Raw genomic sequence first — 27,300 nt, 5'->3', positions numbered from 1 at the left:
CTGCTCCTGTATCTTTGCTCTACCACGATGGACTCTGATCCTCTGGAACTGTAAGCCCAAATAAACTCTCTCTTCTGTAACTTGTTTTGATTACGGTGTCCTGTCACAGCGATGGAAGAGTACTTACTCTACAGAGATAAGCAAATCTCTCCTGATCCATCTGGAGACCCTTCCCCCAAATAAACCCAAGGAACCATCGTGTCCTCAAAGGCCAACTCAGGGCCTCTCCTTGCCTCTCCCCTGTTTTCTCCACACTTGTGTTGGTCTGGTAGTTAACTGGGGTATGAAAGTGTCCTTTGAGAGTATCTGAGGTCTTCCAGCCCCTGACTGAACATAAGAATTGGGAAGGCCATTTCACAGGGCTCCTCATGTCAAGTCCAGATGCTTTGGGGACTCTCTGCCCTGACATAGTTCTCTGGAATCACTTGAACATACATCACCACATCTCAAAGCAGCAGCATAATACAACACAGTAAGGCTCAACCCAGGGTTTGTGTCACCACACAATACAACGGGCAGCAGACTGTGAAAAGCTACATCTACACATCTGCTGCCAAGTCAGAAAAGTAGGTTCTGTTCCACAAACTATTTTTGAAAAGAAACCAGGAAGGAAAGGCATCTTTTGTTCTTCTCGTGTTCATTAAATGGTTCCCCCCCAGCACCAGCTCTCACGCGTGAATCTGGGGTGGGGGTGACTGGATAATCACAGCCATGCCCTATTGCTTTGGTCTGGTGTTAGTTTTCCAATAGAAACTAAAACCAGCTCCCTTTGTTTCGTGCTGTCTTGTGAAGTCGATTTCATTTTTGTTGTAGACTATTGTGTTTAATGAAAAACTTCTCATGAGCCAGAGTTCGGAAGTGGCTGTTTACAGCTGCGTTATATGAAAATCACAGTCAGAGATCAAAACCAGACTTGGAATTTGGTTATATCAGAATTAGTAACATATACAAAAAGGATCCACCTCTCCAACGAGATGCTTTAGCATTAATTTGCATTCTCATCTCTTGTAACATTTTGCAAATTAGTTCCTGCTCAGATTTCTATTTTCTTTTTTTTTCTTTTAAAGATAACCAAGCAAACCAACCCAAAAAAACAAACAAACACCCAAAGGTATATGCTCCTGAGTCTCATTGCAGAACATTCTGGAAGCAATTTAATAAATATTTCAGTTTAGTTGTCCTTCAGTGTTCCTAAGGGATTAGTTATAGGACCACCAGAGAGTACAATAATTCTCAAATGCCTCACATAAAATGGATTCTTACATATTTTGTCTATAACCCTTGTAACCCTCTAGAGTGCTCTAAATCATCTCTGGATTATTAATATCACCTAGCATAATGCATATGCCATGTACTAGCTGTTGTATTATTTTTAGGAATAAAGACAAGGAAACATTCTGTAAATGTTCAGCAAAGTTACACATTTTTAAAAAATGGATTCCATCTGCAGTTGATGCAGTTTTAAGATGCTGAACCCACCAATGTGGATGATTATTTTCCTAGGCCCCTCTTTACCAAACCTAGGCACATGTTTAGCTATTAGCAAGGCCTTGCAGTATTTTGAGAGGTAATCCCTACTACAGGTAAGAATAGAACTCAGGGTTAGTGAAAAGACACAAGCCAATATCTCTTCCCCAACCAGACCGGCCACAGTGAAAACAAGAGAAGTAGGGAGATGGGTGAAGCGACACTCATTTGAAGTCTTTTCATGGACACTTAATCTTACCATAAGGGAAATGAAACATGCCTGCACCACCAACCTGCTGGCCCTTTTCATTCTCAGTCCTGAGGCCAGGCAGCCTCTCCTCAGCAACCTCCAGAGTCTGGGCAACAGCATAAAGCCAGCAGCACAGCTGGTACATGGAGGAGGGGCCAATGGGGCCAGTAGGTCCAGCGTAGTGCGAGAGGTGGGCCATGAGAAATACTTGGCAACTGTCAGCTGCTAGCTAATTCTCAGCTGGTCTTCTCCACAGTGCCAGGTTGACTGGACAAAGTGGAAGAGGACACATGGGCACCCAGGTGCTATGTGACAGCAGTCTGAAAAACTCAGGGCATGGGTACACTGAGAGTAGGTATTCAACATGTTCTAGAAAGAACAAGGTCTGGACCCACTTATAACTAAAGAACAGGATGATGAGACAGGATAGTCTACATCAAAGCACAGTAATTCTGATTTTAAAGAAGCTTTAATTCTGACTGAAGGAGGTTTCTGAGGCAAGAAATAATTGAGAGTCACATGCTCTCCAAGCCTGGGCAGAAAGAGACACTGGGGTAAACACCAGTTGGCAATGGGTGGCAAGAAGTTTAAGAATCTCCACATGGACTTAAAAGAAGACTGACCAACAACTGTCCCCCACACTGGCCCTTCAGCATCTCTCAACAGCCATGGCATCTCCTCCTTAGAAACACACACACGCCCTGAGGATGTAACATTGCTTTGTCTTCAGAATTGGTGCCTGACTCTTAAGTCTGGGAGCCCAACTCAGGCAACATTATACTCATCTCAAATGATGATGAATGGATGAATCGACCTGGGAATAGAATTGACTCATAGTGATAATCTCCTGCATATCTTTTCCACTAGAAGTGACAACCTGTAGCCCAGAATCGCTATGAATCTGACTCAATGTAAAATCAAAAATTTACTTAAAACATTCCAAATATTTTTGCAATTGTTCCGGTGACTCAGTTGCATGGTTTTCAGGCATGAGCTTTTCAGATGACATCATGCTACACCTGTCTACATCAGACTTTACAAAGCACTTTCTCATATCCCAAATTCCTAAGAGAAGACAGCTTCTAGCCTGTTTTAAAAGTTCACTATGCACTGGCTCACATATTTTGTGGGTTGAGATACAAAATGGAGGCATTATTAAAGCACTACCCATGAAAAATACAATCCGTTATGCAATTTTTATATCAGAATTTGATGACCATGGAATTTTGTCCAATCATTTTATAATGTTTCCCATCTATAATTGTATGTAACACCTGTGTTAACAATGCTTCAACAGTGATGCCTGCACGTTCTCATGCACTCATGAAAAATAAGAAACCTAGATGCATATGTAATTTTTCTAGGGATACAAATATGTCAAATATGAATATCTAGATAGTTTCAGTATGTCAGCTTGAATTATCCAAAGAGACTGAACTATTGCCTCTAGAAAAGCACTGTGTGAATACAGCTAAGTTCAAAGTGCCTCTATGGTCCCTAACTTGAGGTAACATTATATGAGTACACTCAGTGCACCTGGTAAATGAGCATGTTCAGTTCCTCTGGAGAGCACTGACATTGTCCTGGGCTACAGGGCCACACATAATTAGCCTTTTTTTCTTTTTTAATGGGTTTTCTGGTGTGCTACTGTGCATTTTGATGTAGCATGGATCCAAGGAATATTATCTGAAAAGTTAGACTCTTTATCTCAATGGACTGCTTATCGAATAGCTAAAGCAATACAAAATAAGAAGTTTCCTCAAGAACCAACCTCTCCAGCTCTTTTCCTCTGCTAATCAAGAACACACCAGGGCCCAGCCTACCTTGGTGACAGACAGCTCCTTAGACTTGGACTCAAACAGGTGTTCTAGTTTGGAAGTGTCCACCTTGATGGGTTCCAGTTTCGACCACAGGAATTCCCTGCATCGACGATTGTTCTTACTTGGCCACTCAAAGGGCCGGACTTCATTCCAGAATAGTCGGATAGTCTTCTTTTTCTTGGTGAATGCTGGCTGACCCCTGGGTACCTGGGACCACCCTAAGCCCTGAGGAGTGCTGAACGCAGGAGAAGCCAATAAATTACTGGGGACTGGAGGGGGAGGCACAGTGTCCAACAGGGGTGGAGGGGGTGGGGGTGGCAAACCCAGAAAGGTGGGAGGGGGTGGAGGAGGTGGCCCTGGGGCTTCCCGGTGGCCAAGATCCACATCCAGAACATCAATATCATCCTCCTCCCCTAAGTCGGTAAAATCCATGTCTTGGATTCTGAGCTCCCTTGGATTGGCCATGAGCTGGTCCCAGATGTAATCAGACTCAGTCTTCAGCTGTGCAGGTGTTGTGTCTGGGACCTTGTCATGAGACTCTGCATCAGGAGAGATGGAGCCTCTCCCCAGGTCCCCACTATTGAATTTCTCAGCAAATGCCTTTACACTGCCCCGGTTGTCCAAACAGCCAATGTCCACTCGCTTGATGCTCTCCTCTGGGGCCTGAGAGTTGGCCTGCAGAGTGGATATCCTGGTGGCAAGACTGGCCACTGCCTCCACCTCCTGCGCAGACTTCCCAGGTTCGCCATCGCCCTTCTCCTCGTCATCCGTGGACTTCCTGTTATGGGCATACAGCATGTCCAGCATGAACCTTTTGCTGGTGAGGATGTCACCACACTGTCCATTTACACCCACATCCTGGAGGCTGGTGGACCACAAACCTGAAAAGACATGGGAAGGAAGAGATAAGAAAGAGGCCCAGGGCCTCTATTCCACATGAACACCAGTCATACGTGAAAATAGTTAGAGATACAGGAGCAACATCGAAGAAAACACTACAATAAGGGAGGCAAAGCAGATGTTCACAGCTGATGACTTACTCCAGGTCTCCGGACTCTTCCAAATGAATGCTCTCCTGGTTCACACCTCACTATATAACTTCTTCCCTTTCCTCCTCTCAGGGCAGGTGTCAGAATCTATCCCATCATATACAGCTAAGGGACATCTGTCCTAACTAGACTAGGGAAGACAGGAAGTGCTCTTCTGGGCCCAGGCAAGTGCTAGAAGGACATCTCTCCCCTGACTCCATACCACGAAAAAGCCATCAGTTCAGGTTCATGGTCTCATCTCCAGGGGACTTAATGCTACTTTCTCCAGAATGACTCCCCACAGCGCCTCTTTGCTTTCACTTGCCTGCACAGCTCATCCTCGGAGTTGTCTTGATTCTACAATTGACAGGTTTAACAGATGAGGTCCGAAGAGGTCTGCCATTCAACCTCCAGCCTCCTACCCACATGAGAACTCAGTCACAGCCCTTCTCTTGTGACTGTCCACAACTGTCCCTTAGAAGGACGAGCTACTCTAGTGTATATTAGGAAACCCCCTGGGGTAATTCTCTGCCCTGCTTCTTTCATGGTCCGGTGCTTTCCAGCCCCTCCCACTAGGTCCCTTTTGCCCCTCCCATGCCGTGGGGCTCTCCTTTGGCACTGACATTACCTGTGTGCTTTCTCCCATCTCAAAGCCGCTCTTACATCTCCACCTCGCTCCCAACTTTTGATCCTTCCCTTTAAGATAATGCTCCTAAAAGCTGTTTCACTCACTGCTGCTCCAGCTTCTCCCTTTCATCTCTCTAAGACGCACAGGAATGCAGCTTTTGCTTGCCCAGTCCTTTGCAACCGTTCCTTTCACGGCCAGCGGGTTTCCCAGTGTTGTAGCCTTCCATTCAGGACCCGACACTCACCTGGTTTGTTTCCCTCTTTCTATCCGCCTCTGCCATCCTTCCTGGCTTCTTCCTCAACTTTGACCTTTAACTGTCCTCAAACCTCAAATCTCACTCACTCTTTCAGTCACCATTTAGTCTCAGAGCTTTAAAGATCATTCATAAATGGGTCGTACAGCCCCACCCTTCCCAAGCTAATTCTGGAATGGTTTGCTGTCTTTGCCATAGCAGCTCCCCCCCCCACACACACACACACTACCAGTTCCGGTCACTGGCACTTGCGTGGTCGTGATCCTCCCCATGCAGTGCATCAAGGTGTCCTGATGACAAACCCTCATAGCCAGAACCTAGCCACTTTCTCCACGACCCACCCTTGCTCAAGCCCAGCTCTCACCAGCACGGCCCTCCTTGTAAACAGGGAGACTACTTTGATAGCAGATAAGTGGATCTTTCCCAAGGGATAGTCACATTCTTTCTCCATTGTTTGGGAAGTGCTGGCTTTTCTTATTATGACAACAGGGTGGTTATTTTTCAAACGTTGGTCTTCTTGCCTGTTTCTTTACTCATTTAAGTCTTGTGTACACTGTTGAGCATCCTTGTCCTTGGTGACTTCCTTTGCACTGTAGTCTACTTTATTGGATATTAATATAAGCCACTTCCCCTTTTTATTGTTTCTATAATAGAGCTTCTTAACTTTTCATTTACTCTGTCAGTATGCTTGTAAAGAGTTACTAAATATTTTTGTAGACATTTTGTCTCATATTGTTTAGTTTGGGTATTTTTTTGTCTTGTTGGTCTTTTGTTTATATATTATGGTTTCCGATTTTGTATTTTCTTTTCTTTTCTTTATTCAAGACAGGGTTTCTCTATATAACAGTCCCTGGCTGTCCTGGAACTCACTCTCTAGACCAGACTGGCCTCCAACTCACAGAGATATACTTACCTCTGCCTCCCAAGTACTAGGCTTAAAGGCGTGAGCCACCACACCAGGCTCTGGTTTTATATTTTTGTGGGATTGTTTGTGTGTGTGTGGTGTGTTTCTTGTCGGTTTTTTTGTTTTGGTGGGTGTTTTTTGTTTTGTTTTTTGGTGTGAGTTGGTGAGGGTTTTGTTTGTTTGTTTGCCTATTTGTTTTTTAAAGAGAGAAAGAGCATGAAGTTCGTTGATCAAGGAGGTAAAGAGATATGTGGGGAGTTGGGGGAGAGAAAACCATGATCAGAACATATTGTATGAAAAAAATTTGCAATAAAAAAGTTTTGTATAGGTAGCATATATTGGTGTGTTTTTAAAAATCCACTGCTAATCTGTCTTTTAATGTAAACTAATTGAAATGTTAGGGCTTAAATATTTTGTTTCATTTGTTTTTTTAATTCATTCCTTCTGTTTCTCTTCCCTTGGTCTCCAGTGGGTTGCTTGAACATTTTTTTTTAATTCACCCTGAGTTTAAAATAGTATTTTAAAGTAATGACTTTACACATTTTTCTTAGTGGTTGTTCCACATATTACAATAACACCCCCAATTTATCCCAGTCTACCAGTACTGATTTAACACTATAAGTGAAGCACAGAAACCTCACTCCATTCACCTTCGATGCTTTTGAAGCACCTGAGTATTCCTGTACAGAGAACACTGTCAAATGGCATGGCGACTTTTGTTTCAACCCTCAAGCTTGTTCTCAGTAACCTCTGGGAAGACTGTGTTCCCCTCACACAGCTAGGAAATAAGGGTTCACAGCGAGCAGGACAGACAACCCCAGCTCTCATCCAGCCAATCAAGTGTCATATAGCAAAATATGATCAATACCGTGTTCAGAGCTGAGCACACAAAACAAGAACAAAGGTGCCTGAAATGAGTTGGATCTCTTCCAAGCTTTACTTTGTGTGATGACAAATTCACTTCTTAGTAACAGACACAATGATAGAAACAGGATTTGGAGCATTTTAAATTGTCTCTAATTTTAATTGTCTCTGTGACTTCATGAGGAACAGTAAAGGCTGTTATGACAGAGTTGTCTTGACTCGGCTGCTAAAGAGGCTGTGAACAGTGCGGAATTTTAGGAACCAGTAAATTCCCACGGATGAACTAACCCTCTTCACAACCCTGGAGTGAAGCAGACGAGTCACCAGAAGCTCCAGTTTCCACATCTATATCCTTGGATCCCACTTGCTCTTCGTGCAGAGTTAATAGTAGCTCCCTGGGAGCTCAGGGACTCCATTTTTGCAGGGTTGTCCTTTTTTGGAAGAATGTTGCACACTCAGATCCAAGAAAGTTCTGCTCCCTGTTTTAGTTTTCCTTATCTAACTTGTTGATGTGTTTTAGGCTGCTGAGCCCAAATATGATGAGTAACTCACAACGCTACTCATAATGCACAAAAATCAGTTAGTATCAAAGTGACCAAGAATTCTGTTAAATTTTAGTAGTACATCTAGACTTTAGAAATAACTATCATATTATTTTGAAGAAACTAAGTAGTACTTCTTAGCACATACATATTCAAGGAGACACAAGATTTTTAGTGTATTAATTTCTAAGATATAACTAATAGTCTGAGTCATTATATCCTAGTGATAAATCATATGCAAAATCAAATTCACTGCATGTTCTAATTGGGAAAATCATAAACAATAACTATTTTAGACTAAGCCATTGATGGATCTGTTGCGAAAGAGAATAGTTTCATTCATTCATCCATTCACTAACTCTTCTGGGCTTCAGAGACTGTATTCTCAATCTTATAACTAACAAGACAAAACAGTGTCTGGCTCATGGCACAGAATGTCAAGGGGAGCCTTGGGACTTGAGTGTGTGCTCTGATATGTGGTTTAATGAAGGTTAGAGCATAGTCCATGCCTCCACTAATAAGAAATACTGCATTTTACCGCCTTGATGGTTTACAAGTCATGGATGAGAAAACCAAACCGAATGCTATCCCCAGTGGTATGAACTACCCTCTGAGCCAAGTCTCTAAAGCCCCAGTGATGTCCTTGGGGGCTAGATATACAAGCTAGCATTCTACTTGGTCCCTAACTGTAAAGTTCTCAGTCATAAGTGAAATGAGTGGATTCCAGGGGCAACCCTGAAAAGACAGAGTTCCATAACGAAAAACACATAGGTTACATTAAAGAGTGGGCCTAAGTACAAAGTGTAGCACTATACCTAAAGCCTGTCTGGGCTGGTCCAGAATGTCAAATTCACCTCCATGCACTGTTAACCAAGCTATAAAAACAAGTACTCATTCAATTTGTTTGCTATGTCTGTTCTGCTTGTGGTTTTATATTCTTCCCTCAAACAAGTCTTCTAAGGGAAGAGATGACATGGCATGTCTCTAAACCAATCAGGAGCTGGAAAGGGCCGCCTTTGGTATCATGGGCATTGGGACAAATCAAAGGAAACACTGTGGTTTCTTTCCCACGGCTCACTCCTCAGCACCGTTCCCACAGCTGGACCCTCTTCAGCATCTTGGGAAGTGAGCCATCCACTGCCTGGGAGGAGGACACAGAGCCTAACTCTAGTGGGGAGCTGCTGGCTAGCTGTCACTGTGAGACAGGTGACGCGGCTGAAGGAGTGAGCTGTTCCCACGGGTCACCTTGGAGGGTAGCCCATGGCCAGGCTGTGGTACGGCAGGGCCCCGGCACACGGAGAAAGGGCTTCATTTACCTGTCGTCCTGTCCTCAGGCAGCTTGCTTTCCTTCTCTTCCCTCTCCAAGGTGCTGCTGGAGGACGAGATGCTGGAGGCGGAGCAGTTGTCTCTCTCATTGACCTCCTCGTTCTGCCTCTCTTTCTCACTCAGTGAGGCTCTTTCTTCGGGCTCCAACTCCAGCGCCGGCTCTTCCCGGCTCTCTGCTCCCCTGTGAGCAGAGGCTATCTCCTGGCTGGCTTCATCAGCACCCTGTCCAGCTTCTGCCTCCAGCTCAGGCTCGTGGTCCTTACCGCTTACTGATGGAGACAAGAGCAGAGACTGCATTGATAACAGATTTCTCTGGGAGGGGAGGAACCACACAACAAACGGGGTTTGATTCCTCTGGGCAAAGTGTCAGAGTCGCCCCGGGGATTCCTGTTTGTGGTTATTGAGCTAATGTCTGCTTCTGGGAACAGGACTGGGCAGGTGGCATGTGCGTCCACTCAGTGAACTTGCAAACGTGGAGGAGTCAGGCATGCCAGCTTCAGTGAGGGGAGCCTCTGATTGGAGATGCCCAAACAGCAACACAAAAGTGTCATCGGGCTTAGAGACCCGAGGACCAAATATGTACCACTGGCATTCCAGGTGAAACGGGCCACGTGGTAGGAATACGGGTGACCTCTGGAAGCTGACAGCACACCCTGGCTGGCTGCCAACCATGAACAGGGACCTGACACTAAGCAAGCCTGGAGGATGAATCTTCCCAGATCTCCTGATCAAGGCCCGGCTGACCACAGGACCCCAGCTGAGACACATTGGGAAACTGCAAGACAATATGCAGGTACTACTTTCAATCCTGCTATTTCGGGTCACTTCTTATGCACCAGCATAGAATGAAGGTCTTTGGGAGTGGGAGAAACAGCAAAACCTATAGTAAATCAAGCTATCCAGCAAGCTGCAGCCCAAAGTTTTTTGACATTGGGGGCTAGCCCAGCAAGTCCAATTCCCCCTTTGCTTGGATACTGCTTGCCCATGGTATAAAGTTAGCCCTCGATTGCAAAAGCTGCTTCAAGGAATCACTTGGTGTCTCTCTCTTGAGAAGCCCATGCCTACACTCTTGAGTACACAACTGTCCTTTTCATAAGCATCTTTCTTCTTTCTCCCTTGCAGCCTATGCTGAAATCTATAACCTCTTTCTTAATAAGCTCCAACTTTGCTTATAAAAATACTTTCAAAGTAAGTATTGGGCTGAAAAGATGGTTTCACGGGTAGGAACACTTGTTGCTTTTGTAGAGGACCTGGGTTCAAATCCCAGCACCTACATGGTGGCTCATGCCACCTGTAAACCCAGTTTCAGGAGATCCAAGAGGCATGCATGTGGTGCACACACACACACACACACACACACACACACACACACACACACACACACATATATATACATATATATATATATATATGCAGGCTAAATATTCATACAGATAAAGTAAAATAAATTAACTTAATTTTTTTTTAAAAAAAGTACTGGGTATAATGGATTATCCTCATAATCTTAGCACTACTGAGAATCTGCGGCTAGCAGGGCTATACAGTGAGTTCCACATCAACTTGGGCTACACAGTGAGACTCTGAAAACAACAACAACTTAAATAAAAGGACCACTCATGGGCAGAGGCCTGCTTGTAACCCAATGAAGACTAGAAACATGGTGTCCATGCCAACACAAAACGCTCCTGGTCCCAGTCACATGCTGCTCCAGGGTGCAGGGAAAATGTCTGTCTGCCTCATGCCTGGTTTCGCTGAGCAAAGCTCTCAGCTGTGAGCTTTGGACAAGTAACACAATGCCTGTGACTACAAAAACCTCCAGCCAAATGCCATATGGATAGGCCAGATGAGGTCAGGCCACTCCTGACAGCAACCCCACCCTGGGCTTCATGAGGATATAGTGCTAGAATGCTTAGGGACACACAGACAGACACACAGGCTCTCTCTCTCTCTCTCTCTCTCTCTCTCTCTCTCTCTCTCTCTCTCTCTCTCTCTCTCTCACTGCTCCCTTCATAGTGGGGGAGAGCTGGTCACAGGGTATTTAGGTATTTAGGGCTGGTCTCTTGGCATGCCAGTGAGCTAAGCTCTGCCTTTACCACAGGGAGGAAAATGGCTCTCATTGGGCAGAGACCCAACTATCATCAGGTGCTTAGCAGGAAGTCACTGTGCCAGGAGTCGCTGGGGACACAACACTCCATCCCTGTCCCTGTGTTCTTCTGGGATGGAGCAGGGAGAGGAAGGATGGGAAGGGCAGATGAAGGGTAGAAAGGGAAGAACTGTAGCCTTTTCTTATCATTCTGGATGTTTTCTAGGCGCCAGAGAAGACACCCTGTGTGGACCCCATAGTGCCCTTCAGGCATGAATTGGGAGTGGGATAGTGTGTTTCTTTCTCCTGCCTGGTTGATGCCCTGCCATGAATTCACCCCTAGGGTCTTTAACTTAGCACGGGAGCCTGCTTTAGAGCCCAGAGGCTGTCCCAGACAGCCAGCTTTCCGGACAAAGATGTCAGGGCTGATAGCAGCAGAAGGAAGCCAAAAGGCACAGTCCTTTGAGTTCACGTGCCTGAGAACAGGCATGCCTTGCACTGTCCCTTTAAAGCAAAACCAAGGCTCTATCATGGGAAGACGGAGTATATCCTTCAGAGAAGTCCTTTTCCGGTGGAAGGATCTCAATGCTAATTTCTTTTCCATTTGATAATGCAGTCTTTAACAGAGAGAGAGACAAACCTCTGTGAGCTTTACAAGCCAGGCCAAAGTGGAGCATGAGCAATGGTGGTGTCATGATGGGGTTGACAGAAAGCATATGTGTACATGCACACTGACTTCAGGATAGCCACATCAAATGAAAATGTGTCTGTGACAGCCTAGCATGTGGCATGCAATTGGGCATTCATCATGAACATGTGAGGGACCTGGACATGTCTTTTGGTGGCTCTGTCCCTGCCAGGGTGAGTTAGGACAACTCACCAGCCCCTGGAGACGCAGCAAAGAAAAGGGAGTATGCAGGGGTGCCGCTGCTTGACTGCAGTTGGCATGGACCACCTGTGCTGTCTCATCCCATCCAACCCACAGGACTCAGACAGCAGCTCAGCCCCTGGTTGGCCAAGGGCTGTCTGGACAGATGTGGTAACAGATGTGCTAGCTCTGGGTGAGCCACACACTCCTGGGAAGAAACAGCACAATGCCAGCCCCATATGCCAGAACCTAACTGCATGGAGTCTGGGCCACTAATCTGTGAGTCCACATACTGGGTGGATTTCTTCTCATGATTTGTAGGGAGGTCATCATCTTCAAAGTCACCTCCTGCCTAGAACACATGCCTCAGTGTCCACAGGGTCTGGCTATAAAGCTGTGGCATGTGGGACTGTCCTGATTAATTTACGAGCTAACTAAGTACTGCTCACACACATCCAAGTGAAGCAAAACAAGCAAGGAATTAAGAGACAAGTCAGCAAACTGGAATGGAGGCTTGCTATTATGAACATATAAAGAACTAACAGTGTTGTTCAACCTTAGCACCCCTCCGCCTTCAGAAGTTTACCAGGCCGTAAGGACACCGGGTATAGAGCCTTGTCTGTAGGAGTCAGGCTCGTGTGTGGACAGACACCTGCAGGAGGTCACCAGATAAGATGACAGGCAGACCTGGAGGGAGCAGCAGGCTCTCGGTAGACCCTCTCTAGCCATCTTAACCACAGCCACAGCTAAGGCAAACGTTCCTTATGGACCATATCTTCTCTTCTTTCATTGGAGAGGCCCTATCTGGTGTGGGAGCCAGTATTCCCTCACAAAGTTCCTGTGACTCCTGGTCACTCTATAAGAAGCACCCATGATGACCCAAAGACACGACACCAAATCCCACAGTGTTCTTTCTCTTCTTTCTTACTCTCTTTAATCAGAGCTTCTCTTAGCAACACCTCCTTCATACACACAGCCATTGCTTGGGGGTCATTCTTTCTCTGAAGGGCCTCTTGCCTTGTGGATAAATAGGGGAAGTAGCCTCTATCCCAGAGGCATGGGGTCTGTAGTCTGCAGGAAACAAAGGTTTTCATCAACACCTGCGGTGAGAATGAGTGTTTTCACCTCCTGGCCACTTCTAGTCCCAGTGGTTAATGAGTATTTCTCCAGTCCAACAGCAACATCAGTGGGAACTATACACTGATGCCCAATCAGCTGCACTGTGACATCAGTGATAATATTTGTACAGGGCCAGAGAGAAGAGACCCCAAAATCTTGCATGGCGAGGCACAAGAGCCCTATTACCCCATGGGCATGGCATGATACTGGCCATTTAGTTCCCACTACACAATATAAAACATCTCCCTGACCTCTCCATAGGGATAGCTCTGTGATAACCCTCGGAAGGCTAAGACAAGGGTCTCAGGAAGTGTAGCTCAGCTGGTAGAGTATTTGCCTAGCATGCAGAAAAGCCATGGGTTCTGTCCTTGGCACCACATTAAAACTGGATGTCATGATGTCTACCTATAATCCTAGCAACCAAGAAGTAGAGACAGGGGCATAAGAAAATGGAAGTAATCCTGAGCTACACAGTGGGTCAGAGGCTAGCCTGGATATCTAAGACCTTGTTGAAGAAATGGGGTACCTCTAGTGGCTGGCTCAGATGTAAAGTGCTTGCTGCTCCATTAGGAGGAGTTGTGTTTATCTCTTCAGTACCCATAAAAAGCCAGGCATAGCATTGCACATCTGTAAACCCGCTCTGGGAAGACAGAGACAGGTGGATCTCTACAGTCATCTGTCTAACCAGCCTCACCCAGTCAGTGAGCTCCAGGTTCTGTCTCACAAAGTAAGGTAGAGAAAACTGAGGAAGAAACTCAACTCCTGCACACACAAACAACCCCCCCCCCCAAGGCCAGAACATCACAGTAGGACATTATGCCAAGGTGGTTAGGCAGAAGGGGCAGGGTGTTACCTCTTTAGCATGTGTTCATCAGGATTCCAACCCTGCCCCTGGCACCACCCATGATAAAGCAGGCCTCTGGGGCGGGGGCTGCCAGAATGCCATGCACTTGCTATCACATCCTGGCTAGAGGGTGGCCATGCAGCTCTCCCTGTATCCCGAGGGCTGTGTAGGGGGAGGGACTGCGAGAAGTGCCAGCAGCCTTGCTTTCTTCAGCAGGGGCCACTGGGCAGGAATGACAGGACAACAGTGTAGGGAGGGGTTGATGACATTCAAGGAGCCCGCAGCTGAATGTGTCTTGCTGGACCACAGCCCGAGGGAGCAGACGGACACAGCTCAGCATTGCCAGGCCACACTTCGGAAAGACTAGAAAAATGTGTTTGGCCAGAAGCACGCTGACCTGATTCTGAGGGTTGAAACCAAGTTTCAAGTTTGGAAGGAAGGATATAAGAGAGGAGGGGTTTAAAAAAAAAACAAAAACTTAAATTCAGTGAAAGGATGCTTAAGTGTATCATTTAGGCAAAGTAGAAGAATTAACAGGAAAGGAGGGTTCCATGGGACCATAAGGCCGATGGGCAGTGCTCAAAGGAGTTTTCTCTTTTTAGTTCTGTTTATCAGAGTCTTTCTGAGTACACGTGCATGTACGTCACAGTGTGTGTGTAGAGGACAGAGGACAGACAGCTTTATGGACTTGGTTCTCTCCTTCCACCTGTACACTTGGGTCCCAGGGATCAAACTCAGGTCATTAGACTTGAGCAGCAAGCCTCTAGATCCACTGAGCCATATAACTAACCTTCAAAGGAGCTCTTCCCACCAGAGAAACAAACGTTGCAGGAGTAAGGGGGGTTGGGAAGCCAAGAGGGAATCCCATAGACATGAGAAGCCAGGGAAACAATGGGGCACCTTGCTCCTTATTCTGTGGATGCAAAAGGCTATGGCGTCCTGCACATCACAGCACTGGAGAATGAACAATGGAAAGAAAGACCTGAGTGTGGTCACTAGCTCCTCCTGCATTCCAAAGGCAGCTGAGCAGAGAGTCCTCCCAAAGGCCAACGCCACCTCCTCACCAGGTCTCCAAGACCTCTGCTGGGTGTTCGGCCCCACTTGGCCTTGAGTAAAGTACAAATGGAAGTTACTATGTATTAAGCATCTTTCCTGCCCATGAATTGTGTTAGGAAGTGTATTAATGTTACCCTTTTTAATTTCCCTGTCCATATAAAGTAAAGACCCATGTCCCCATGTAAGAAGTGAGAAAGCATCTTCACAGCGGGTAATCAGCTTGCCCAGAACTCCACGGAGGGGATAAATATGGGACACTCACCTTTGCCAGACTACCCCCAACTCCCACCTCTAGGGCCGGCAAGCAGGGAGAGCCTGGAATGTCTATTCCAGAACCCCATGTACCTGGCTGGCTTGCATAGGTTGCCGAGAACTGTTTCAGTCCTGTGGTTTCTTCTCTTGCTTATGGCTCTTCCTGAGTGCCGATCACTCACCACAGACCTTCAAGCCTAGCAGTGAGGTAATTTCCTACTTTTCTTCCTGCTTCCTCAGGGTGCTTGAGCACCTCTGATGGCCCCTTGACCTCCCCACATCTCTGCAAGCAGCCTTTTGCTAAACATCTCCCAAGTCTAGACCACTGTCTTCCTGTAAAATCTCACTATCAAACAGCACATGGGATAGTGTTGGGACTCTAACCTAGACAGACCTGCCCAAATGTAATGTCAATCACAGGTTCTATGGTGTAGAAGGTGATTGAGCCACCAAGGAGGAATATTTAATATTTCTGAAAACACACAGCAACATACAGTAGATGCAGATGTGCCAATGGCTGCTTTCATCAATGTTCCCAATAGTGGAGTGCAATGTTCCCTTATAACATCTAGATTCAATCAATCTCTGGGTGACTTCAATCAGTTTTAGTCTGTGATAGCGTCCCAGTGGCTCTGCCAGAACTTGGCTTTCAGGCAGGTCTTATGAAACCACAGGCTGGGCCAGCCCGTTCTATAACAGCGCTCAAACAGTGCACATTCCAGGGACCTCCCCAGTTTAGAGCTCATAACCAACACCATCGACTTGAGACTTGAGGTTCAATCGCATCAATCTGAGAATGGTCCCGGGAGAAAAGACTCACAACTTCGGGAATCCTTTAGACTTTGCCTTTGGTGTTGGGCCAGCTCTTGCTGGGCTGGTCGCTGAGATTTATCTGAAGCAGGCTTTCTCATCCCTAATACTGTGGGCATTTAGGGCCAAACAATTGCTCGTCATGGAAAGCAGTCCTGTGTGTTAGAGGATTTGTAGCACTCTGGCTTCTGCTCACTAGAGACCCTTCACATCACCTCCACAACCTTCCCAGCGCTGTGACAAACAAAGGTGTCCCCCAAAGTGTAACATCACCCCCAGACAGAGCCTCTGCTCACAGGAATACTGTCATTAGTTGAGTACAAACTCAGCTGTGCAAGTTTCACAAAAGCAGCGTGCTGTGCACAGCAATGGCTGAGCAGTTCAGGGCACCGAGTGCTCCTTTAGGACCAGGGTTTTGTTCCCAGAACCCACATCCTGCTTCACAAACTTCTGCAACTCCAGTTCCAGAGAACCCAATGTCCTTTAGCTTCTGTGGACACCGCATGCATAAACTAATGTAGGCACACACAGAGACACAAGTATTTTTAATGTAACATGTTCTCACCAGCCAAAAAAAGTAATTCTACTGTTAATTTGCAGGCCTTCAAAACTAAGGCCTCTCTCAGCCTTGCTTCAATTTTAGAGCTACATGTCCAAAGAAGTTCATATCTAAGACACACTAAAGTACCTTTATAAAGTGCCACTTTATAGGTCCCATAACTGCCCTCCTCAGTTCCAATCATCAAGATTTTTCTCGTTTAGCAACGGTGGAACTTTCTGTGCGAGTTCTAGGCTGTGCTCTCCCCAAACCCAAATTCTGACACCCTCCAATCGCATTCAAGTCTACATATTAACCATACTCCAAAGAGCACATGGGAATAAGGAAGGGCTCACGAAATGACAATGACAGCCATCAAAGCAGATCTAGGACCTCGATGTCAGGTGTGTTCAACTGCTTTGTGTACCTGGGCTCAAAGTGAGGTAAGATTGAAAGGTAACAGGAATGATCGTTTCTCAGTGGGACATACAGCACAGTGGTAGAGTGCCTGCCTACCTAGGTTCAAAATAAATAGTAACACATTCTCGCTCTCCCTCTCCTCCCCCCTCAATGCACACACAAATGCATGCAGCCGGAGAGATAGCTTAGTCTATAAAGTACCTGTCATGCACCCAAACATGAGGACCTGAGTTCAATACCCAGAACCTACATCAAAGCTGGGCTTGGTGGTATGTCCTTGTAATCCTAGTGCTAGGAAGGCAGAGGCAGGCAGATCTCTGGGGCTCTCTGACCTGCCAGGCTGGCCTAATCTTTAAGTATTAGGCCAAGGAAACCCTAGCTTGATAAACAGTGGAATGACAAACTGAGGAATGACTGCTGATACTGACATCTGACCTCCACATGCACGCATATGTGTTCCTGCATGCACACACATACACATAATGACTGCTGATACTGACATCTGACCTCCACATGCATGCATATGTGTTCCTGCATGCACACACATACACATAATGACTGCTGATACTGACATCTGACCGCCACATGCACGCATGTGTTCCTGCATGCACACACATACACATGTTTTTATAAACTATGTAACCTAACACCTTATATATAAATATATACATACATATATATATGTATATACACACACACACACACACACACACACACACACACACATATATATATATACACACACACACACACATGCACACATGCACAATTCCTATTCCTCTCTTCCTTCTCAGGGGACACCTCTGACTTGGAGTTCCACACTGCAGCATCACAAAATAGAACAGTAGCAGCCAGTTTCAGGTTCAGTTATTGTGACCTGATCAAACACAGTAAATAGTCTATCTCACACTATCAACAGAAAGTGGGATGCTGTCCTAGGCTCTTACACTGTTTACTGACGTATTTGTGATTTCGAAGTCAGGGGATGGGACCATAAACACTAGGTTACGAAGACTTCTTCTGAGCTGTGTGAACGTCTTTCCTAAAGTCAGACACACAGGCGCTGTTCTGGTTCCAACATGTTGGATGGGATAGACTCTGATCCTCACTCATCCTTGGATAAACCTTTCTGTGAGAGTGAAGATACTCCAATAGGGCAGAGCCTTCCAGTAGCCTCTCTGGCTCTAGTCAAGCCTCAAAGAGAAGCACCAAGAGCATCAAAGGAGCAATAGCTACAAGAAACATGAGCTGAGATCATGGGGGAATGGTGAGGCAGGAGGGAACCCAGAAGGCAAACAGCACATTTCTTGTGTATATTATCTAGAACACGTAAAGGGGTTCAAAGAGACTGCATCAAAAAAGCTACTAGAACCTTCTTGTCAGTGGATCTATCAGGCCAAGGCAGCTTTTTTCAGAGAAGCTCCAATTCCGAAAGTCATAAAAGAAGCCTGTTTGTCTCAAGCACACAAAATGCATTGCAGGATCCCTGAGTCCAGGGGTGGACTTACAGAATTAAGACTTAGGACCTGTGAAGCCAACATGTGCTTCTTGGTGGCCCTGCAGCCTTTAAATCACAGTGTATATAGTAGTGTAGTGTATATGAGCAGGGAGAAGCGCCCGAGGAAAAGGAGAAGTTGTGGACACAACACGTAGTTACTGAGGCCCTGAGCCACAGATGGACGCCAGGAAGAAATTCAGACTGTCATTTATTGTGGCTTCCAAGGTCTTGGTCATTGGATGAAAGACTGAAGACTCTCATTGTCCCAGCTCACAGAACTTCCTGACTATACTTGAAAGCACCAGTCTGAGGTTCCTGCCTTGCACGAAAGGCACTCGTGTGTCCCCTAAAACTCCCACTGTAAGCAGGGCCTCACATTCCTCACACCCTCTTTGTGAAATATGAACAAGCAAAGTAATTGCCATTCAAAACATGAAAATTTTTTTGCCTACCCTAAGCAGACATTAGAATATGAAGTTGATAGTAAAGTTTGGTTAAAAACCATTGTACTTCCATGTTGGGTAACAACTGCTTATGGAATTCCCATGCTTCTACAGCCTGGCAAGCAGAGGCACTGAGAGCCCTTCTTCTGGAATATCTTTCTAAGGATATGCACAGAGGAAAAAATATCTTTGGAAGATGGAAATGGGAGATAGAGAAAGAATATGAGCATGAGAGTGAATGAGAATGTTCATTTCACTGTCTACCATCCTATGTCTCTCTGGAATGAAGGAAGAGCATACTTTCTCCCTCTAAGCTCAGAGCTCCTCTTTTCGGGTTTCTCACAGTACATGTCTAGGCAACACTAGCCCATGTTCACATCACCATGGGAACCAGGGCTGGGGAAAATGGCACAAGTGGAGGTTCTCTGGCTACCTCTGTTGCTATAGGCATATGGTTCTTGTCTCTGACCCTGGAGTTCTATGCTTTTGACCAGCATCTCTGAACTTGTCACAGCCCAGTTTACTAGCTTACATGTTGGGTGAAGTCCCAAAACTTTCACAGTTCTTAACAATAGTTTCTCTGAAATCTTCATGTTGATCAGAGTGCCAGCTTCACCAGCTTTCCCAAAGTTGTTCTGTGTTTTCTATTTACTTTATCTTTATCTACTTTATACTTTATCCACTTCAAAAGACTCAAAAACTTCAGTATGCCAAAATACGGCATAGAAGGGGCTGGAGAGATGGCTCAGCAGTTAAGAGCACTGGCTGCTTTTGTAGAGGACCCAGATTCAATTTTCAGTACCCACATGATGTTTCACAACTATCTGTAGATCCAATCCAGATAATCCACTACCCTCTTCTGGCCACTGTGTGCACATGGTGCGCATAGACGCATTCATACAAAACACTCACACATATAAAATAATAAATAAGGAAAAGAAAAACACAGCACAAGAAAACATTGCAGGCAACTATCAGTCTCTCTAGCTTAGAACACTTTCGCCTTTTCCAGTGAGCTGCAGGTGAGCGCAGTGACTTCACTGAAGGTATACAAAGGAGGGAACAACGCCCTGGCCTTGGGTGGCGCCCCTGAAGGGTTTGGTCAAAGGAACTGAAGACATCAAGTCACTTCAGGCAGGTGAGGAATGAGGAGGAAGTACAGCCCTGAGTCCCACAGCCACAGGAATCAAGTTTCTAGCCAATTAATGAAACACTGGACTGAAGGTGTCCAAAAGTTTCATGCTCACAAAGCAGCAAGTATGAGGCTGATGACTGATGGCGTTCCACAGCTGCTGGGCCAGGCGGAAACAGGTCACCAGATGTTTCCACCTCATGCCACGTGGATTAGGTATACTAAGACAGTACCTATAACCCAAAGGAGACTCAAATTGCACACAACAAAGGTGGCCATGACACTCAGTTGATACTACTAATGATGACTACAGTCAAGATGACTGATGGATGCCTTTGTGAGAAATGATCATTCATTTAAATGGACTGAACAGTTCCTGGCAGAACTGTGTATTTACACTTTATTTCCAGGTGCCAGAAAGCATATGCTGGAGGAACTTTCTTGCTTTAAATTCCTGGATCAGAGAGGAAGTATCAGTTACTCACTGTCAATCATTTCTACAAATGCTTCCGAGTGAATACATGATTGGAGTAGCCATATCTCAGATCCCCAGAGTCAATGAGTCCTTATTGACTTTAAATAACTCGAAGTCTGATTAAAGATACCAAAAGAAACTCTGCTACTGAATATATTCTTCTTGACGTAAATCTTACGGTAGTATGCCCAAATTTTCACATGCACCTCTAAAGTCTTGTCCCAGTATGCATACATGACAAACCACACAGATGACCTGCCTTCTGTGTGTCCCCTAAGGCTGTGGACAAAAGCCATTTATAAACTCAACAGTTGCTTTCTTCCACTGAGAAAAATAACTTCTCTCCATCTGGCCTCAGGAGGGTCCTGTGTGTCTAAGGAGACCAGCAGGGTGAGAGCACAGTTCCCAAATCCCAGAGGAGGCCGTCTAGCCAGGACACTTCACCCGGACCACCAACACAAGAGCTGGCTTTCAGGCCAGTGGTTTGACTTTACTCTGTTCCCATGAAATGAATCCCCTGGCCATGACTCACTTGGTGATGATGCTCTGGCTGATAGCCCCTTGTTTTACTGCTGTGACAGAGTGTCTGGCACAAGCCACTTAAGGACAGAGGGTTCAAGAGTACAGTCCATCACATTAGGGACACCACGGGGCAGGGCCCGAGGCAGCTGGCCACACACTGCATCCACAGTCAGATTGCGGAGAGAAACGAGCAGGTGGGCCCAGTTTCCTGTTTCTCTTTTATGGAGTTCTGGACCACAGGCTGTACAATAGTACCCCCCACAGTGGGTGGATCTTCCCACAGTAACTAAATTTAGCCTAATCCAGATGATCCCTTACAGATATGCCGAAAGGCTTGTCCATGGACGATTCTAGAGCCCATCAAATTGACAGTTGAGTTTAAGCACCATGCTCGACTATGCTGACTTTTTACTCATGAGCATATGTATTATTCCTTTTAATTCTCTGTGAAACTTTAAAAAACAAATCATCACAAAGAATGTTTTCCTAATAGGAACGCTTCACTTTCATCAGTGAGAATTCCCGAGTCATCTATGAGTTTCAGAACAATAATAGGGAATAAACTTATCATTAAGAAAACACCAGCCGCCGGGCGGTGGTGGCGCACGCCTTTAATCCCAGCACTCGGGAGGCAGAGGCAGGCGGATCTTTGTGAGTTCGAGGCCAGCCTGGGCTACCAAGTGAGTTCCAGGAAAGGCGCAAAGCTACACAGAGAAACCCTGTCTCGAAAAAACCAAAAAAAAAAAAAAAAAAAAAAAAAAAAGAAAACACCAGCCTATCAAAGCAATGGCTGAAGAAAGATGCTTTGCCATGTCTACAAAAAGCTGTGACTGGTTGCGTTAACTATAGCACAGTGCTCAGAAGGGCGCATATAGATGTCAGCGCCTCGCTTGGGTCTGCTAGTGTGACACAAAAGGAAAAATACCCAGACCATGACAACCAAGACTAGGCAGCTTGGGGACACACATCTGCTGTGAGCTGCCAAAGGCCAGATGGAAAAATAATTTCAGCACACACTGTCTTGATGGTGGGGGCAGTGGCATCGTTTACAGAAAAGTTACTGCGCACTTAGCCGAGACCGATTTGAAGAGCTCACTAGTACATCATATGCTATTAGTATTTAACCATTAGGTCTTCCCTTCTCGAGTGTGTATTGTAAGGAAACTGAAAAGGAATTCAAATGCTTTCTTATCTCTCTTTTGTTTTGTATTTTTGTTTACTGCAATGGGTCCATTTGAAAAACAACACAGATATGCCATAAATATAAGGCAAAATTTGAATTTGTTTTGTATTTTTGAGACAGGGACTTGTGTAGCCCTTGATCATAGTATATTACCAAGGCTAGCTTTGAACTCTTGATACTCCTGTCTCTGCCTCCCTTGTGCTTGGGACTGTAGGTCTGTGCCACACAGTGCCTGGTTCTTATGCTTTTGAAAGTTCTCCAGAATCTGAGTGAATAATTGCAAGTTGGATGTGCCCATGTCTGCTACAGACTCTCGAGGTGGACTCAGGAAGGTCAGGGATTCAAGGCCATGCTCTGCTATGCAGGGAGGCCTGAGACCTACCTACAAAAAATAAGACCCTGCTTCAAAAAGCTAAAACCAAGCATAGCAAAAAGCAGCCACCAAGTGACCTATCATCATCTTGAGGCATACACAGGCTGGCAACAAATATTAGTGTTTCCTGTTCTTATCAATATGACTCTGAAATGCTGGCTTTGTGCAAATACTGGGGAGAGGCTAGGCAAAGGGATGGTACGGCATAGATTGGAACCACAACACACAGCATGTCTCACTGTGACTCTTCAAATGCTGGGATGCAGCTCTATCCAGGGACTCTTCTCCCAGCCCTGTCCAGTAACAGCCAACATGAGTCTTCCCTTACATTTTATCCTCAGGACACTACAGATGATGTGGCCTCCCATTACCCAAACACATGACCAGATACTCAACAGGGGCCCTGGGAAGGAAGGGGTAGGGCATGACAGAACCATGAAATACACTGTGGTCATATGCTCCAGAAATGACCAAGGATGAAAAAGCACGCCAACCCTCGGCACATGGGGAACACAACAGTGCCAGGTGGTTAGTGCAGGACAAACATCTGGATGTGTGGTTATATGTGTTATTCTTTCTCCAGATGTTGGACTATTGTAAATACTACGGATAGGCAAGAAGTTACTTTGTGAATTTGAAAATGGAAACTGATAGAAAGGAGAGATAAATAATCGGAGGTTGCAGGGTGTTTCAAAGAACAATAATAAAGCAGGAGGGGCTAACGCTTTGTCACCTCGGCTTTATAGTTCTGTCAAAAAGAAGAACCCCCAAGTCAGAAGGAACTCCCAGTAGTTCGTGTAAAGGTCTTTGTCTTATGGAATTCTTTTCAGACCATTATCAATCTTGATTTATGTATACTTATGTGTACACGTTTGTGGGTTTGTGTGTAATGTGTGTGTGTGTGGGGGGGTGTTGGGTGTCTGCCTTGATCACTTTTCCATCTTAATGTTTGAAGCAGACCTCCCACTGACCGTGGAGCTCACTGTTTGCCTGGGCTGCCTGACTAGCAGGCTCCGAGGACTCATCTGTCTCCCCTCTGCCCACAATGCTGGGAGCATGGGTGTAACCATTACCTCTGATTTATCACAGCAAACGCATTACTGACAGAGCCATCTCCCCAGACCCTCATTTCCAATACAAAAATCAATTACACATGAGGACAAGGAAGTCAGAACATGGTATGGTCCCACTGGATCAGATTACAATTAATAAACACGGGAAACGTAGCCACCTGTATCTTGAGAGACCCACTGGTCCCCTCAAGGGGACCACATTCAAACACCACCACATGATGGTGCAGGTGTATAGTTCAAGCCCTGCATTGTGTTTCACATCCAAACCTCACCAGTGTGATTTTAGTCAGACATCCTCTCCATCTCTACTAATTCTTCCACTGAAGAGAAAAACGACATTTGCTATTTATCTCTCTGAAAGCTTACTGGAAAAAGTTCATATTGATATTAATATATATAACTAATATGGAAATATATAGCAAATATATATGTGTATATGTCTGATGTGTGTGTGTGTGTGTGTGTGTGTGTGTGTGTGTGTGTGTGTATTTTATTTCCTATGCTTTCTGGGGAGCTTAAAATATAGGTTTTTTTTCCTTAGAGAGGATGACCCCAGGTTCAACTCTAGTTAGACATAATCCTTGAGGAACTGTCTTTTGCATCACACATTGAATGGTTTAAAAATCTGAGGACAAACAATATTTATAGGTGCCACCAATCCCCTCTCTGTTTGGGACGTCCTATATTTCACAGTTTAGACCATTATTTTCTAAACTGGAGGTACATAGTAGAGTTTAAAGTCCCCAGGTTAAGCACTGAACAACTTTGCCAGAGGCAAGTTTTTATACTGCCCGTGGAAATGCCAAATGCAGATAAAACAGTGACCTTAAGGCAGTGTTTGGAAAGCTTTTAGCTGCCACAGAATGGCCTACCTTCTCATACTCAGTCTTGGTATTTTCAGACTGAAATTACTCATCTGTGAGCGAGCCATCTGCCTGGGACAATCCTCCATGGGGTCAGGAACCAGGAGTAACTAGACAGAATGTGAGGTTTGGAGGCGGGTAGCCTGCTCCTGCCCAACAGACCCTAAGGCTAGGAGAGCCAGCAGAAAGTTGGATAGACAAGCTTTCCATTGCACCCAGTACTGCTGAGGTCATGGAGTCGTGCCTTGCCTAGAGTAAGCTTCGGGTGATAGTTAAGTAACCCTCCCAGAGCTGAAAGCTCAGTGTCTTAGCTGCCTTCAGATGGCTGCGTCTGCATCAGGCTGTGAGCCACAGCACTCGGTGAAACCCAACAGAGCTGGTGGTGCTCTGAACACATTGTGTAAGCGCCTGCGCCGGCAGCTGTGCTTAGTATTAACTTGAAAGAGAAAGGCCCCCAATGCAAGGCACAGAGCAATCAGGACGGCAGCTGTGGTTCAAGGCTGCAGTGAATAATACTGCTAACAAAATTTCTCCATGAAGAGCCTGTCTGTCTATACACAAGCTTGTAGACACACACACACACACACACACACACACACACACACGATACATGTCAGCAAATTTCATTATTTTTCTTTTTAGTATTTATCATCTATTATCACTATGTCTTTTTTTGTTTGTTTGCTTTTCTTTATTTTATTCCCATCCATTTAAAATGAGACTAATTCTTAGGGTAAGAAGATTCCAAAGTGGTCACCTTGAGAGGCAAAGCTACGTATAGCCAAATCATAAAAAGTACTAATGTTTAGGATTGTCAATATCAGTCTAATTTTGCAGGGTCTCGTCTTTTAATGACCACAGGTGGGTGACTTTTACAAATGAGCTCTGCTTTCGTCTAAGGGGCTCTGGCGACCTCTAGTATGTCAGTGACAGCACAGGCTGCGGTCACCCTGAAACTCACCTGTCTTCATGCTAGCTTGCACACTGGACTCCGGAGCAAGCCTGTTTGATGGCGATCATCCCATTTCCCCCCACTATCCCAGCACTCACCTTGGGGGTACTGAAGAGTGGGCGGGGAGGAGGGCACGGTGAGAGCCTCTTGGGAGTCGGCAGACGATGGACTCTGGCTTGACGGGGAAGGTGAGGCAGGGGCTGTTGGCAAGCTCAGGTCCAAGGAGAGGTCAGCTCTGCCCCGGCTCACGCTCCGGCTTCTCAGCTCCTTCTCGTGCGTCTCGGCTGCCAACTGCTCCAAGTATTTGTATCTGAAAGTTAAATTCCAAAGGGTTTCCGTAAAAAGAAAGAGGAGCCCGTGGCTGATGCTTGTTTATGGATGAAACACCTGCAGAGTGAGCTGGTTTCCTGATGCATGGAGCAGAGCGCAGGGCTGACTGGAGGGTCAGTCTGCCAAATGCGCACAGCAAAGCCAAGATGCTAGCCACTAAAAACCCTGCATCATTCATAAGCAAGTGAGTGAGGACAAACAGCAACATCACACAAAACCGGATCCCGGCTCACTGCTGCAGAATCTTCATTCCCCCTTTAGGACACATTTATACAAATAATAATAACAATAACAAACTAGCAAATAATGACCCGCCAAGGCTCTGGCAGTGACAGCTGAGAACTGAACCCCTGTGGAGTTCACAGCTGGGAAGTGGGAGGGTTCCTTGGTGTGGTAGAGAGAAACAGTGCCCCCAAATACCAAAAAGGGGGCTGCTTGGACAGAAGCCTCTTGGAATTCCTGAACCTGCTTCAACGCTAACAGCAATGCAACTGGAATTCACTTTGTTCTCTCAGCGTGGCCCATGGAAACTTTTTTATATTCTAAAATATTTCTGAGCAGGACTCAGACATCCAATAGCTTGGACCTGACGTCACGTACAGTTTATTCATCAAAGTCAGTTTGAGAGAACAAAGATACATCTGTTTTGCATTGCAGGCAGGCAGAACCCACTAACTGTTTATTAAGAACAGCTACCAATCATCTTCCTCCTAGTGCACTTTATAGATCGGACCAAAATAACTTTGAAATGTGTGCTTCTTCCAGATGTCTACACAGAAATAATGCGTGAGTTAAGCTGGGGCAGGTCTCCATTTCCCCAATAGGGCAACAGCTTGTGCAAAACCCATCACTCTATGCCTACGCCTTAGTACAGCAGCTCCACCAGCCACCAGGGACCCCCCAACCCCACCACCACCACCACGTCCCAGGATACCACTCCTCATTCACTGGGATGACCGAGGCAGACTCCTCTGCATAGTTCAAGTCTTTAAAGTAATTCGATAATTCAGAATGTGCGACTGCGGCTGGGGAGGAAAGCTCAGTTGGTCAAATGTGTGCCTCGAGAGTACCAAGAGCTGAGTTTGATTCCTGGCATTCACACATAAGAGCCAGATAGGGTGCCAATGTTCTTGTAATCTCAGGACTGGGAAATGAGAGACAAGCAGATCCCCGAGGCTTACTTACTGCTCAGCCAGCCCAGCATACTGGGGTGCCTCAGGCCAGTCAGAGGCTTTGACTCAAATAACAAGGTAGACGGCACCCGAGGAACAACGTTTGAGGTTGACCTCTGACCTGCCCACGAGTGCACATGTGCATACACACATGCATTTCGAGTCTCACCCTTGAGGAGTGCATGGCCCCCTCTGTCACCTTCGCCCCCCAC

At 45.8% G+C, this 27,300-nt stretch overlaps 1 protein-coding gene across 12 annotated transcripts in view; it reads right to left on the bottom strand.

The window, feature by feature from the left end:
• Fhod3 (formin homology 2 domain containing 3) overlaps positions 1-27,300 on the bottom strand; it is a 425,281-nt gene that overhangs the window by 42,498 nt on the left and 355,483 nt on the right. For all 12 annotated transcript variants that reach the window (XM_076554837.1, XM_076554838.1, XM_076554839.1 and 9 more), the window contains 3 exons: positions 25,685-25,896; positions 9,073-9,351; positions 3,541-4,418 (listed from right to left, as the gene is read on the bottom strand). In XM_076554837.1, coding sequence (XP_076410952.1) covers positions 3,541-4,418; positions 9,073-9,351; positions 25,685-25,896 — 1,369 coding nt within the window. The remainder of the gene's footprint in view (positions 1-3,540; positions 4,419-9,072; positions 9,352-25,684; positions 25,897-27,300) is intronic.

Source organism: Peromyscus maniculatus, chromosome 19 (genome assembly GCF_049852395.1).
Source record: "Peromyscus maniculatus bairdii isolate BWxNUB_F1_BW_parent chromosome 19, HU_Pman_BW_mat_3.1, whole genome shotgun sequence".
Taxonomy (NCBI): Eukaryota; Metazoa; Chordata; class Mammalia; order Rodentia; family Cricetidae; genus Peromyscus; species Peromyscus maniculatus.
The sequence above is the reverse complement of the archived record's forward strand: the minus strand, read 5'-3'. Positions and strand labels throughout refer to the sequence as shown.